General features: G+C 40.6%; 1 protein-coding gene across 4 annotated transcripts; it reads left to right on the top strand.

Annotated features, from left to right (window-relative positions):
- Positions 1 to 1134: 1134 nt before the first annotated feature.
- Positions 1135 to 7732, top strand: spartb (spartin b). 4 transcript variants are annotated; one of them, XM_026298557.1, is made up of 8 exons: positions 1135 to 1310; positions 1754 to 2573; positions 3820 to 4017; positions 5354 to 5495; positions 5634 to 5828; positions 5923 to 6081; positions 6172 to 6262; positions 7112 to 7732. In XM_026298557.1, coding segments are annotated over exons 1-8 (1812 nt in total). In that variant the 5' UTR covers positions 1135 to 1308; the 3' UTR covers positions 7317 to 7732. The 4 variants fall into 4 exon arrangements, with proteins under 4 accessions (XP_026154342.1, XP_026154344.1, XP_026154343.1 ...); XM_026298559.1 differs by having other exon boundaries at positions 1135 to 1279; positions 7112 to 7316; XM_026298558.1 differs by having other exon boundaries at positions 1135 to 1304; positions 7112 to 7316.
- The last annotated feature ends 6945 nt before the right edge of the window (positions 7733 to 14677 follow it).

The following is a 14677-nucleotide window of genomic DNA, read 5'->3' as shown; positions in this document are numbered from 1 at the left end:
CAGATCCCTGTGACCCTAAATAGGAATAAGGGGATATAGATGATGGAACTAAACCTGATAATTAGATAGTAGTTAAAATCATAATAATTTTGCCAGTGTTTCTAATTTATTTTGATAGTACGTTGCAGAAAAAAAAAAAAAACTCAAATATTGATGCTATCTTGACAAATATAACATGTAGTCCCTCTTGTGACCACTGGGGGGCAGTAAATATACACGACTAGAAACCTGCACAGGCTAACTCGATATTTAAACTCTGAAAGTCCATAGTAGATCCTGTCCAGGGTGTACCCCTGCCGTCCACCTGAAAGACCTGAAAGAGAGCTGAGATAGGCTCCAGCAGATCGCCGTGACCCTGGTTAAGGAATAAGCGGGTATAGATAATGGATGGATGGATGGATGGATGGAAGTCCATAGTAGATGTTTAAATCAAGAAAATAATACCATTAAATAAGTGAATGAGGACGCATTATTTTGAAAGCACTTGCCGGACGTAACATGTGTCCGTTGACGCTGATTTGATTGACCGAGTGTTGCAGTTTGACAGCAGCCACTAGAGGGCGGTAAAGCCTATTGCCATTATGTACGCTGAAGGGAACCGTCGTTATTTAACCGAGGTTTTTCTGGAAGCGTCAGTTCTAAATTAACCACTTGTTTAATGGTAATTATTAGGGTTATCAATCGATTAAAATAGATTAATCGCATGATTGTCATTAGTTAAGTAGAGACTCAAGCGCCTCTCGGGTTTCCCTATTTAAATTTATTAATATTAATCCCCGTTGAGTGAACAAAAACGTCACTGTAGTTTGAAAATTTCCACCGGAAGTTGAATAGTGCTGAGATTTCCACATTAATGTGCGCTTTAGTAATAAATTGTTGCAGCTCCTCTCCGCGACCACTAGATAGCAGAACAAAATCTTGACTGCAGTCGCGACTTGTGAACGTAGGACATTATTACTTCCCTTCAGTGGTTACAGTCACAAACTACAACTCGTAAAAGTGCAGCCATGGGGACATACAACACTTCCAATTAAGACTTTCAAAATAAAACGAGGTATACGCTTGGTGCGCTCAGGCGCTTGCGACATTGTGGTGGGCGTGTTGTTGTTGTGTGGTGAGAAAACGTCACTCTACGTCGGATACTCGTCTGCCAACATACCACAAGTTTACTGTGGAGCACGGCAGCTGGTTGAAGTTAACATTAAGTTAGCTAATATTCCACAGAGCGGGATCAGGATTTGATAGGAGTAAACTGCCTACAGGGAAGCTAACAGGCTAAGTGAGCTGTTGTTTTTCGCTGACGGGTAAATGTGTGTTTACTGCAAAAGGCTAACTAATGTCCACTAGCTAATCCTGATGTTAGCATGTTTATGCTAGCGGGCTTATCTGTGTTAAATTTGTGTTGCTGTCGATGAAATGAACAACAAACACAACAACAAATTCGAGTTAACACGATGAGAACTACAAGTGTCTGTTGGCAAATTTAACGAGTTTTAGCCTTTAGCAACCAGGGTCATTTCAATGACGTGACTTTTGGATGAGTTACTTAAGTAAGCAGTGTAATGAAAAAAGATTTATAAAATCTATATAATAATATTTTAATTGTGGCGAATTCAATCTGTTACAATCTGTGCACGTTTTGTCCTGTCTCTGGTGCAGGTACATGTGATGTGTCAGAGTTAGCCCATGTTTGCGTGGATACAGCAAAAAACAACCAATCAAAAAACGCTGATTTATTGCGGTCTCGTTTCAGGGGGATGGAGAAAGCTAAACAAGATGCTTTTAACAATGCCAGACTTCAGGTGATCAAAGATGGCTATCTGAGGGCCTTCGAGTGCATAAATGATGGTCTGACAGCAGATGAGGCTGGAGAAAAGGCGCAGGCCCTGGAGTTCTACAAGCGAGGGCGACAGCACCTTCTCAGGGCCATCAGTGTGCCTTCACAGGGAGAGGAGTGTGTGGGCAGCTCCTGGGAATCAGCCAGACAGATGCAGCAGAAGATGCAAGAGACGCTGAACAACATCACCACTCGCCTGGCCATACTAGAGACCAGCTCTGATCTCGGATCTGCGCCTACACTCAGCAGTATCGGTGTGTCTGGCTCTGGCGGAACAGACATGTCTGCAGAACATATCTACCCAAAACTCCCCACCAAAGAGAAGCTGGAGAGGCCAGCTCCACCACAGCTGCCTTCTTCTAATGGCCAGGCAGCAGGTGCTGTAGGAGGCATGCCTGCACCCACCAGACAGCCTGTGATTCCAGTAGAACAGCCTCCAGCTTACTCTCCTCAAGCGGCTGATGGCCACCTATCTATCTCGTATGGAACAGATACAGGGGAGATGTCGGTGGTTGGGGAAGACTTCTACGGTCGTACATCTAACTCAACACCATCTCCCCAGAGTATGGGTGAAGACGGAGAGGAGCTGCTGTACATCCCTCATGGTGTACAGATTTTCTTTGTCACACCTGAGGGGCAGGTGAGCGCTCCATCATACCCCGGTTACCTGCGACTGGTAAAATTTACCAGTGATCACTGTGAGGGAACGTCCAATCGACCACCAGCATTTCTGCAGGTACGGAAAATCAAATGGATAGTTTCCTTACTAAAACACTGTTCTGGTCTGGATGAGCCACCCTTCTGTCTATGTGATGCAGTAAGTGCAAGGGAAATGTCATCACAGCGGTATCACAAGTTCTATTTAGTTTTTCTACTGCCCTTTAACCCGATTTTGTAAGATGTTTGTTTGGCCCATCCAGGCCTCTCTGGCTGAGTCATCAGTGGGAGTAGATAGGTTAGTTAATGATCTTTGTTCCTAACTTTAGAGACATGACCAAATCAGCACCATTGACTTGGCACTCAAATTCTAATGGGTTTATGGTTATGATGTAATCCTCCTGGGAAATCCCAGAGAAAACTGGACAAAGATGGCACCTCAGTCATGACCTGCATAGATTCGTTTCTCACAGCAAATGAGTACATGCAGGTGAATATGCAGAGTACAGAACCAAAGTGTTGTGCCTTATTTTGCCTTCTCTGCATTTATGAAACTTGTGCCCTGAAATATTTTATAGTTCTAATTTGGAAAAGAAATTATTGTTAAAAACATTTTAAATATCAGAGAAACTTTTTTACATTGTGGAGCCAATGAATGGTAAAATAGCAGAAATTAGACAGATCAGTACAAACTAATGTAATTAAATATACCAACCTTGCTATAAACCCTCACTAATAAAGCTTATTTTGTTGAAACTACATTCAGTAAGGGGTTGGCAAAATGTTCCTGTTTCCACACAGGTACACTGGGTTGTTAAACTGGGAAGTTAACAGAGAGGTAGTTGATTGGTCACAGAGACTGACTATCTCATTCAGTCAACCCATCCTGTTTTCAGCAATTTTACTGGTTATGTTTTGTGCTGCTGTCTGTTCAAATAGCCAAAGCACTGACATTAGCGGATCATGGGACTAAAAGTTGACCCCTCTGGGAATTTCCTAGGTGCTTTTTCCAGTGAATGACATCAGTGATTCATGAGTGCAAGTAATTATCTAAACCCTGCTTACACTGTTGTGCCCTATAATCCTGTTAGACATGCAGCAGTCAAAGGGAGACGGCATTCTCTGGTTTGTCTTCTGTACACACAGTTCACTGTGTTACACTAATCAGTCTCCATTAGACATCACAACATCTGTTGGTTAACACAATATCTCTGCAGCCCTCTTTACCTCTCTTACATTTGATTTCAGTATAAATTCACTCTGCATCAAACTTTATTGTATATTAAGGTATAATGCTCATAGATACTTTCATGTGCTACTGGCAGGTGTGTGACTGGCTGTACCCTCTCATGGCCATGGACTCTCCGGTGTTGCTGTGTAGCACTGGTGTGTTTATGTTTCCGGACATGATGGCACCGGCTCCGGGATATTTTGTGGGGGTGGTGTTGTCCTCTGAGCTTCCTGCTGCAGACAGAGAGCTGTTTCAAGACCTGCTGTCCCAGATGACAGATCTCAGAGTTCAGGTCAGTGTTGCTGTGAGTGTACAACACAATATAATAAAATTCTTGAGGGGAAAAACCACATTGAGTCTGTATATTTGGATATGTGTTACTGAGCGTACGTTTTTTTTTTTTTTAATGTTTTTCTCATTAACTAAAGGCTGAAATTGGTCTTTGAAATTAGTTTTGACTCTTTTGTGTTTACAAGTTTTGTTTTTTTTTAAGTCACCAGAGAATTGACATACAATGCCTTTGGCAAATCCACTTGTTCCAGCGGGGAGACTCAGAGCCATTTTAGATAAATGATGCTGTGAAGTTTTAATGCTCTACCACTGTTGGTAGTTATATGCATGTGAAAATGGAAACTTTACTTTGTGTGTTCTTTTAAAAATAAGATCACACTTCATCACATTATAGTTTTATTTTTTATATATATAAAATTTATGCAACAATGTTAACTGGGCTGGTAATGTTGACTCAATAAAAATGTGTGTTCACGTAAATAGATTTGTTATCTCATACAAGCACAATTTTGTTTGTCAGTTTAGTGTTGAAATGCAGCTGAAAGGGCAAAATTAGGCAATGGTGATTTCACTGCTGGTTTGCAGTCCCCAAACAACCTCCACCCATTTCCAAGTCACAAACAAATTGTGCACACATAGGGAAAAACTATTAAATCTGTTCCTCCCAAGAAAAAAAGAGTGAAATCAATACTTGTGCAATAATCCACTAAGGGGATTCTGAACTTTTTCGCTCTTTTAGCTAGGCTGAAAGTTTTGCTCCTGTTTTCCTCTGAGCTGGCACACTTCCCTAAGTTACTCCTGCATCAGCACTGTGGAGATTTGAAACAGGCAGGTGAGGAGAATTAATCAGCGATAATGCTCTTATCTGTACCAGTTAAAAGCGTCAGCTGAAAGTGCCATTTCAACCATGATGGAGATAGAGACTCTGGCTCAGGTTGATGCCAAACAAAGTCATTTCTGATGCGTGCATTGAGGCTAGTCATCTTCTCTGATGGACGTGATTCCTTATCAGCAGAAAGTAGGCACTTTTTATCTTTCTGGGTCATGTAGAAGATTTGAGGTTTTCAGCACAAGAGGGAACTGTTTTCTGACTTCAGAGAGACATTTTAAAATGTCAGTCTCTTTGTCGCAAACAAATAGTGCATTGTAAGAAAAAAACAGAATAATGAGAAGAGCTATTGTGTGAATTGGGGGTTACTTGGAGACGAGCATCTCAGTGGAGATGTGTACTGCTTGCACAAACTAGTTAACAGGCTGTAGAAAAATTTTGACTAATAGGAGCAGGCACACTTTTTTCTCTATCTTACAGAAGTTAACCAATGTGTCTATATGATCAGGCTCCAGATGAAGCTGCAGACAGCATTAATCTCAGTCAGAAGGTTTCCATCACAGAGCCTGAAGAGGCTGTACCCGCAGTGGCCGAGGAGGAAAAAGCTCTGCCTGAGTGGAGTGAGAAGGTGGCAAGTGGGATCCTGACAGGTGAGGTCAGATTGTGTTTTCAAACTTGAATACCCTTATGCTTTAGTTTGTTACTACTTAGTTTGGAAAGACATTGTTCATAAATCTAGGTCAGCAATGCAACATGACTATCCCTATGTGATTCTGTTGACCCCTTAGGTGCATCCTGGTTAAGCTGGGGCCTGGTAAAAGGAGCTGAGTTCACAGGCAAGGCCATTCACAAAGGGGCATCTAAACTCAGAGAACACATCACTCCAGAGGACAAACCCACCCATGTCAGCCCCACGGTCACCAAAAGCCTCCATGTTGCCAAGCAAGCAACAGGGGGAGCTGTCAAAGTCAGCCAGTTTCTAGGTGATTAAGTCATCGGCAGTCAGCATATTTTTACTGACCTTGTGTGGTTATTTGGCAGTGGAAAGGGGAATTGAGTAATGCTGTTTTACTACAGTGGATGGAGTGTGTGCTATCGCTGGCCGTGTGGGTCGGGAGTTGGCTCCACATGTGAAAAAACACGGAGGCAAACTGATCCCAGAGTCTTTGAGAAAAGACAAGGATGGGCGATCCAACATAGATGGGGCCCTCGTGGTGGCTGCCAGTGGGGTGCAAGGTAGAGTTTCCCTACACTTTATATACCCTTAAGTTGTTTTTAAGAAGAGTAGCCTACTAAATGGACTAAAATGCCTTGTATTTTGTGTAGGGTTTGCAACAATGTGGACTGGTTTGGAAGAAGGAGCAAAGAACATAACTAAGAGCGTAGCATCAGAGACAGTCACCACTGTAAAACACAAGTAAGTTCTCCCTTTGACTCTAAATGACTTGTTGGAGTACTGTTGCTTGAATATAAAACAGAAGTTTTTTTCAGCGCAGCTTGCTAGTCAGGGTTTTATATAACGCAATAATGCATATGATCACATGCCAAACCAAACGTGCACTCACTTTTTTTCCTCTTCAATTTGCTTTGCAGATTTAGGGGTTTACAAAACATCTTTGACTCACCTGCGTGAGAAGTGCATGTATTTCTAATTATACACAGATTATGTAACTTCTGACACCAATAATTAAAAGCATGATATGACTTTTTCTTTTTTCTTTTTTTCTTTTTTTTTTTTGAATGATTTGGCTCTTGCGCAAAGCTCCAGTTTTACATTATGGTCCTTTCACTGATTTGTCCAAATGTTTGAAATGGAAATAACATTGGCAATATTTCCATCCTGCCTGATTTGAAAAGGTATGAATTGGTCCTTTATGTTCCCATGATGATCAAAGCAGCTACTCTGATTATGGTAATAGGGTTAGGGTTTCATATTTTTGTTATACAATCTCTCCCTTTAAGTGGAGGATCTTGATTTATCATATATTTAATTAACAGGGAAAACCAAAACAGTCATTTCCATCCTTATAGTTTCTTAATTCAATTTGAGTATTCTTTGAAATTGCCCATCCTTAGATTTTTCAACACAGTGGAAAATGTACTAAAATTCACACTGGCAAACATTTTGTAATTTAAAATTGTGCACTTGCATGGGTGAAATTAACAAAAGCATGGCATCTTTGCAATCCTTGCATTGCATATGTATTAATTCTTTCCAAATTCTGTCTCCCTACCTCTCACCTCACCAATGTGACTTCTGATGAAGGTACGGTGCAGCAGCAGGACAAGCCACAGACCAGGCAGTCAATTCTGCCATTAATGTCGGTATTACTGCCTTCAATATTGACAACCTGGGAATCAAAGCTGTAGTGAAAAGGACTGGCAAGCACACAGCAGAGGCCATTTTGGAAGACTATAAGCTCCAGGAAAAACCAGCGAATGAGAAACAAGTGGAGAAGTTGGACAAATAGTCACTAGTGCCCTGCCACATTCCCTTAGCAATGCCTTAAAGCATAATATGGTTTCTTGTAAAAAAATAAGTCTATATTTATTTATCAAAATCAGATTTATAAGATAATTATTTGCATATCCTATAGTTTGATAATGCTCTACTTGTAATTTTTATGTAAAGGTGGAGAAACAGCAGATTGTATAATTTTACATTGTATAAGAGTTTAACTGCTGTTTGTACTAACAAAGCATTGAAGTGTTGTTGACTAGACACTGGAGTTTATTACTAATCTTTATGAAACACCTGTGTGTGTTTAGTTTCTTGAATGAAAAAATATTATCTACCGTGAAATATGACCAAACTGTCTGTCACACTTGTTTTTTCATGTGGTATATTTAATGAGAATCACTGCAGTCGACTGTGCCTGAAAAAAAAGAGTTAAGCAAAAATATAATGCTTTCTAAAGCTGATAATATTTCTATAGTTTACGTATTTTTATAGGCCCTCATATGTAGCAAGAGAAATGTTGTCTTCTGTGTATGGGTCATTAAATGTTTAAGACTCTAAAGCTGTAATTCTGATTATATGTGTGTTCTGCTACAATCCTTTTTGTATCCTCCTTTTCAAAATGTTAGTGTTTATAGTATTTCATAAAACAGTGTAGATTTATTATTTTGGTGTATAGACAAAGCATTTAACAAAATGTGAGTTTTGATGTGATCTTATCCTTTTTTTTAAGTCTAGCTCTACAGTCTTTGTAGCAACTAATTTTCACAAGATTTTGATCAGCTTTTCCACAGTTTAAGATTTTCTTCTCACCTAATGAAACTATTCTGAAAAACTTGAGTAAAAAAGATTGAGTATTTTTGGGGAGTCATGGGTATCTATGTCATATTTAAGGGCTTGAGCAGGAAGAAATAGATATTTATAGCAGTTGTTGGATCCAATTAATGCCATATAGATGCTATAGACTGTGTGGTGTAGTCTGGTTCCCAAAGAAATACCATATTGAGTCTATTAGCTCAATACTTCCACCTACTGGCTCTTTTTATAACTAAGTATAATTTTAGTAATTTATAAAAACTGTAAATTTACTCTGTAAATCACTTTTCTTCCAACTGAAGGACGTCAATAGAAAAAAGTGATTATAAAATTCTTACACTTCTCATTCAACCCTGGTCAGAGCAATCACCCTGTATTGTGAAATAAAATCCAGTGTTAAATATTCTGATAAAGTCAAATCTCAGGAAATTAAAAGTATAGGAGGCAAAAATTCACTTATGTTTCAGTTATTTCAGATTTTATGGGCCATAGCTTTCTTGTTTGTAATGCTGAGTCAGAGGTTAATCAGAAAGCTCTATAAAAATGCAGCCATTTACTATTTATTTCATAAACATTAGCTATATTTGACTTTGAGTCATGAATAAATGCCAGAAATGTTCAAAAAACATTTTATTCAACTGCAACTCAAAAACAATGATCCTCTGCTGGCTTCCCATTTTTGTAACACTTAATGTGGAGTTGTTTTTTTAAAAATTGAATGAAAAATACAAAACATGACTGATCTGCTCTATATATTGTATCTCAGAAAATACAGGTGAACAGCTGAAAAAAAAGAAAGTTGCATGCAATACAGCTGGAAATGCCATCTAATTTCAGAACAAAAATAAGGTAAACCGCTTTTACTCAATCCAGAGAAAAATCACAAATGCATTTATTGATAACAGCATACTGTGCAGCACACAGACTCCTAGACTTCATCATTATGAGCTGAATTTGGCCAAAATGAAGACTTTACAATGTTCTTTCACCTTTTAGCTTGCACTAGTACTATACAGACTATATATTGCATATATAGCTACTATATGTGGACTCTCGAACAAATAACTTCACTGCAGCTCTAGCTCAATAAGAGAGAGCCAAAAAAAAAAACAAAACCAAAAAAAAAATAAAACACTTTCCCATATATCTTTCAGATGCAATATGCATTGCAGACTAACAGTTTAACCAATATCTCACCATCTATTTCTCAAACCTAGTGGCCATCCAAAGCTGCCAGTTTGCTGTATATATTAAGTATCAGTGACATTTCTGGCTGTATAGTTAGTTGGATCCTTTGTAAGGTGAAAGAACCATGTTTACAACGTTTGCATCAGGAAAGCACAGGTTAACGTTGGTGTCCAACAGCAAATCCAGCCAAAATGAACTGACCACATCCTGCGCACTGTCTGTCAAAAGACTGCTACTACAGAGGTCACTGTCCTGGAAGTGTCTTGAATAACACAGAGCATCTGACACTGGTTGATTTACATTTTCAGCTGTCAGGTCAGCAGAACTTGAAAGTGCACTTTGAAACAATGGGGTGAGTGGTTGGTTTGTAAAATCGACTAATGAAACACCATCAGGTAGGCCAACCAGAGAGGAATCAAATTGACTTTGGTCTACTGAGGGTAAGAGGAAATTTGTTTCAGCACCCTGTTCAGGTTGGTTGTAGGCTTGGCCAAAATTCACTGATGGAAGAGCGACAGGGTCCACTAGGCCAGGAAGAGCATCCCACAACACATGGTTCCCAGATGGCCCTGGTCCCATCTCTGGTAAAGAGTGGCTGATCACTGCTGATGAGTAAGCACATGAAGTGGGGTTCATAAATGTAGAGCCTGGGTTCATCCAGTTATTTTCCACAGATTGATAGGAGGCAGAGAAAAATTGATCCTGGCACACTGGCAGCATTTGCCCTCGGGGTACAGCTGATTTGTCCAATAGTATTGGTGGGACATGTACTGAGGTCAGGCCTTCAGCTGGAGGAAGCATTAGATCCACTGTGAAAGGATTGATTAATGAGGTGGATGGCTGATTTTCTTGTTTACAGTGCTGCTCAGTGCATTTTCTTGAAACATGATCTGAAATTAAAAATAATAAAACCCAAACAATGTAAATAAGGAGTTTTTTTTTTTTTTTTTAAATCGCAAGCAAAATTAGGCAAATGATTATACCTTCAGCTGAATTCTTTGCAGCAACCTTTGCCCTTTGCGAGGTGTTCCTCTTCAGTCTGATTGTTCTTCTATGGGAAAAGCATCATCAGGACTTTGACATTTAAAAACTACATAAACAGTTTCTAAGCATTAAGTTCTACCGTTTTTTCTGTGGTCGCTGTATGTTTTTCCGCAAACTGCTCACATTTTGCTCAACTGCTTTATTGACCTGTGAAAACCACGACATTAGGTCACACAAATGACCACAAAAGTCTTGTGTTCTAAAAGAATCAAAAGGATGAAGCAGACCTACTTTAGACAGAATGTCTGGGGGCAAAGTTTCCTTCAGGTAGTTTATATATTTTGCAGTGAGCTCCAGTGTGGTTGCTGTGTCTAACTGACCATTGACGAAGGGCAGAAGGTCACACAACTGTTGACAAGATGTTCTGATTTGAAGCCTAGAAAAAAAATATGCAAAATATTACATGAGGATCTATGAACATGCACCTAAACACAAGCCACAAATTGTTAATTCAGTGTCACCACTCAAATAATTCAACCCAAAATTAGGATTATGACACACACAAACACACACAGTTGCTTGGATAAGACAATGCAGAATTGATGAATTCCAACCTCCGTTTTTGTTCCTTGCGAGAATTAAGAGAAGCCTTTCGCTCACTTTGCTCTTCAGAAGACAGGCAGGACTTCTCTCTGCCAGATTCATCTTGAAGATCTTCTTTGAACCTAAAGAGAAACATGGCCCTGAATCCAAATGCAGTTTAATTGCATATTACAGTGAAAAACTGTTCATTGGTGTTTGCTTACTCTTCAGTGGAATTGTTAAAGTCAAAGCTGGAAGAAAATAAAGTCAACTCTTCAACACGTTACATGTTTGTTCATCATTTCAATCCTTTTAGCTGGACAGATGTATCAGCAAACTTATTAAGAAACAGCTCCCAAACTGAGGACAGCAGGTGACACCTTTAGCAGGCCATCTGGACAAATGCCCGATTTTAAAGTGATTGTTTGCATCAGGTTGAGCAAATTCAAAAATGCTGATAGTCTTAAAAAAAAAAAAAAAATTCAACCTATCCCTACATAAATGTTTCGTGCAAGAGGGAGGCCAGTGGAAGAATGGCAGTCTGCTGTGATAGATTACCCTACAAAACGCCATCAAATTACCCATTAGGTGGTCTTTTCTTCATAGCTGATTATTAGCTCCCGTGTTACACGCGTGTCAGCCGCTCTACACGCTTATTCTCTCCGAAGGCCTGCGACCGGACCAGCTAATCACGAGCATCGTGTACACGTGTGTGAGTCGGTCTCCAAACCGAAGAGACCGCAGGCGCCATCACTAGTCCCACCGTGTAACGTTAGTTAGTCTTCTCGGTCACACTGTGTGGGATAGGTTCACTGTTTTACAGCAGCTACTGCCGAAGATAGATACTAACACGTACAGAGCGTTAGAAACTGTTGCTTGTTAGGCATGACTTGAAAACCTGAAAATAGCTCCAGCATTAACGTTACATCGTCACATTGGCAATGGTGAGTAATGTTAATTGATCGAAAATCAATAGAAAGTCATACTGTTGGTAAATTACGTTTGGGATTAGCTATATACCATTAGTATATACCATTAGACGCTAGACTTCTACTTTCAGCTGCTCCCTTCAGGGGTCGCCACAGTGAATCTTCTGCCTCCATTTAACCCTATCCTCTGTATCCTCCTCACCCACACCAACTATCCTCATGTCCTCCTTCACTACATCCAAGAACCTCCTCTTTGGTCTTCCTCTAGGCCTCCTTCCTGGCAGCTCTAACCTCAGCATCCTTTTACCAATATATTCACTGTCCCTCCTCTGAACATGTCCAAACCATCTCAATCTGGCTTCCCTGGCTTTTTCTCCAAAACATCTAACATGAGCTGTCCCTCTGATGTCCTCATTCCTGATCCTATCCATCCTCGTCACTCCCAGAGAGAACCTCAACATCTTCAGCTCTGCTACCTCCAGCTCTGCCTCCTGTCTTTTTCTCAGTGACACTGTCTCTAAATCAGACAACATTGCTGGCCACTACTTTGTAGTCACTGATCTCTTTCAGGTTGAAACATCTGCACAAGATGTAATCAACTTGTGTGCTCCTGCCTCCACTCTTATATGTCGCCCTATGCTCCTTCCTTTCCTGGAAAAATGTGTTCACTACAGCCATTTCCATCCTTTTTGAGAAGTCTACCACCATCTGTCCTTCTGCATTCCTGTCCTGCATACCAAACTTACCCATCACTTCCTCGTCACCTCTGTTTCCCTCACCAACATGTCAGTTGAAGTCTGCTCCAATCACCACTCTCTCACCACTAGGGATACCCTGGATCACCTCATCCATCTCCCTCCAGAATTTCTCCTTCTCTTCTAACTCGCATCCTACCTGTGGGGCATAACCACTGACAACATTCAACATCACACCTTCAACTTCCAGCTTCAGACTCATCACCCTATCTGACACACTCTTCACCTCCAGAACATTCGTAGCAAAATCCTCCTTCAGGATAACTCCTACTCCATTCCTCTTTCCATCCACACCATGATAAAACAGTTTGAACCCTGCTCCTAATCTATAGGCCTTGCTACCTTTCCACCTGGTCTCCTGTACACACAAGATATCCACCTTTCTTCTCTCCATCATATCAGCCAACTCTCTAGTTTTCCTTGACAAAGTCCCTACATTCAAAGTCCCTACTCTAAGTCCTACACTCCTGCCCTTCCTCTTCTCTCTTTGCCCACAAACACGCCTTCCTCCTCTCCTCCTTCGTTCAACAGTAGTCCAATTTAGACTTCAAGGCTCGGATTAGCGTTAGGTGGTGGTGTGCCGAGGTCTGTTTCCCCATCATTTAACCTCACACCAAATTTAGCCATCGTATAATCTGTCCTCTTTACAGGTGGAATTGTATTTTTAAAATGTTGGTAGCTGAAGTTAGTTTGTTTGCTTTAGTAACGTTAACTGATAAAGCACCGTTAGCATGAGAGTAATGTTAGCTAAGTGCTGTCGCTATGGTGATGTCAATTATCCAAGACTTCACAATATTTTACTGTTACAAACGTGTTGAATATAATTTAATCACACTTAAACTAACATAGGAACTGCACATGCTAAATTACTGAAGCTGTGAAAAAAGATGTTTGTAAGGACTCCTGGGAATGCTCAGCGACCCGAAGACTGGGACTTTTTTTATGGACCTGTTTAGATCTTTTCAGTATTTTGTGTACCACTTTAATGCTCTTATTGTTCTCTATTGTGTAGGTATCTGGTGCTCTGTTAGCTGGCTCTTCTTGTCTATTGTTGTGTTTTACCGCCACCATTAGTGATGTTCCCTGTTGGATTGATGCCCTTTGTGTTGCATGGGCTCTTTGGATTTAAACAATAAAAATACTGCTCCCTTTGGTCGTGCGGTGTATGGGACACAGACATCGCGGAAAGATCATCTCTAGTTCGTTGCCCATGTTTGGGAACAGGTTGCATGTTATCTCGTGGCTATACTTTAAAATAGGGCGTGGGAACGATCATGTTCAGGAGCTGCCTATAGGGTTCTTGCACAGTAATTGAAAAAAAAAAAACAGTGAAGTTGGATGACTAGCAGAGAAAGGCTTAAAACTATAAGCTACGTTGTTTACAAATGTGCAGGTCAACCTCAACGTGAACGCGCATTTCAAATACAAGGTTTCTGCTAGTGTGCGCGCCGGCAGCAACGTGCACGAGTGCGCACAGCCGATTTGTCCGTTGTAAATCACTGCAATGGCAGAGGACTAGGGGAGGGTGGAGGACACCGGCTTCAGCCCTGCCTCCTCTCTGCATGTGAGCACACGGCGGAGTAGACACTGGAGCACCATCACACGGGTAACAAAGGGACGCATGGTTCATCCAAGGCATCAAATGAGTAAATGATTAATTCATTGCGCTAACAGTAACGCGTTTGGTTGCATCTGTCTTCACCTCAAAGGTAAGAAAGATTGAATCAAAACAAGAACATCGATATGGCATATCTTATTTCTCTTCATATTGTGCGTTTTTATTGTTTAGCTTTCAGGTACGATATCCCAAAGAGGTTTGTATTGTTTTCCACTGCAAATTGATTTGCTATAACGGCTGAATCTAGACACACCAGGGGAGCATGAGATGGGTGTGACACTTCATAACGGGTGAATTTGCAGCAGTAAAGCTTGTGTCAGTACTCTATCTGGGCTCTAAGCATCTAGACTGGGCCTAATTGCCCAGATGTACTTTAATGTTAATGACCTTATTCAAATAGTGAGTGTTCTTTTAGGGTGTTATAGTACTGCACAGTCATGGAGCTGGAGCACTTTGATGAGCGGGACAAGGCTCAGAGATATACCCGAAGGGGCTCAAGAGG

This window comes from Mastacembelus armatus, chromosome 13 (genome assembly GCF_900324485.2).
Source record: "Mastacembelus armatus chromosome 13, fMasArm1.2, whole genome shotgun sequence".
In the NCBI taxonomy this organism is placed as follows: Eukaryota; Metazoa; Chordata; class Actinopteri; order Synbranchiformes; family Mastacembelidae; genus Mastacembelus; species Mastacembelus armatus.
Note: the sequence above shows the minus strand (reverse complement) of the source record. Positions and strands in the feature narration are given on the sequence as shown.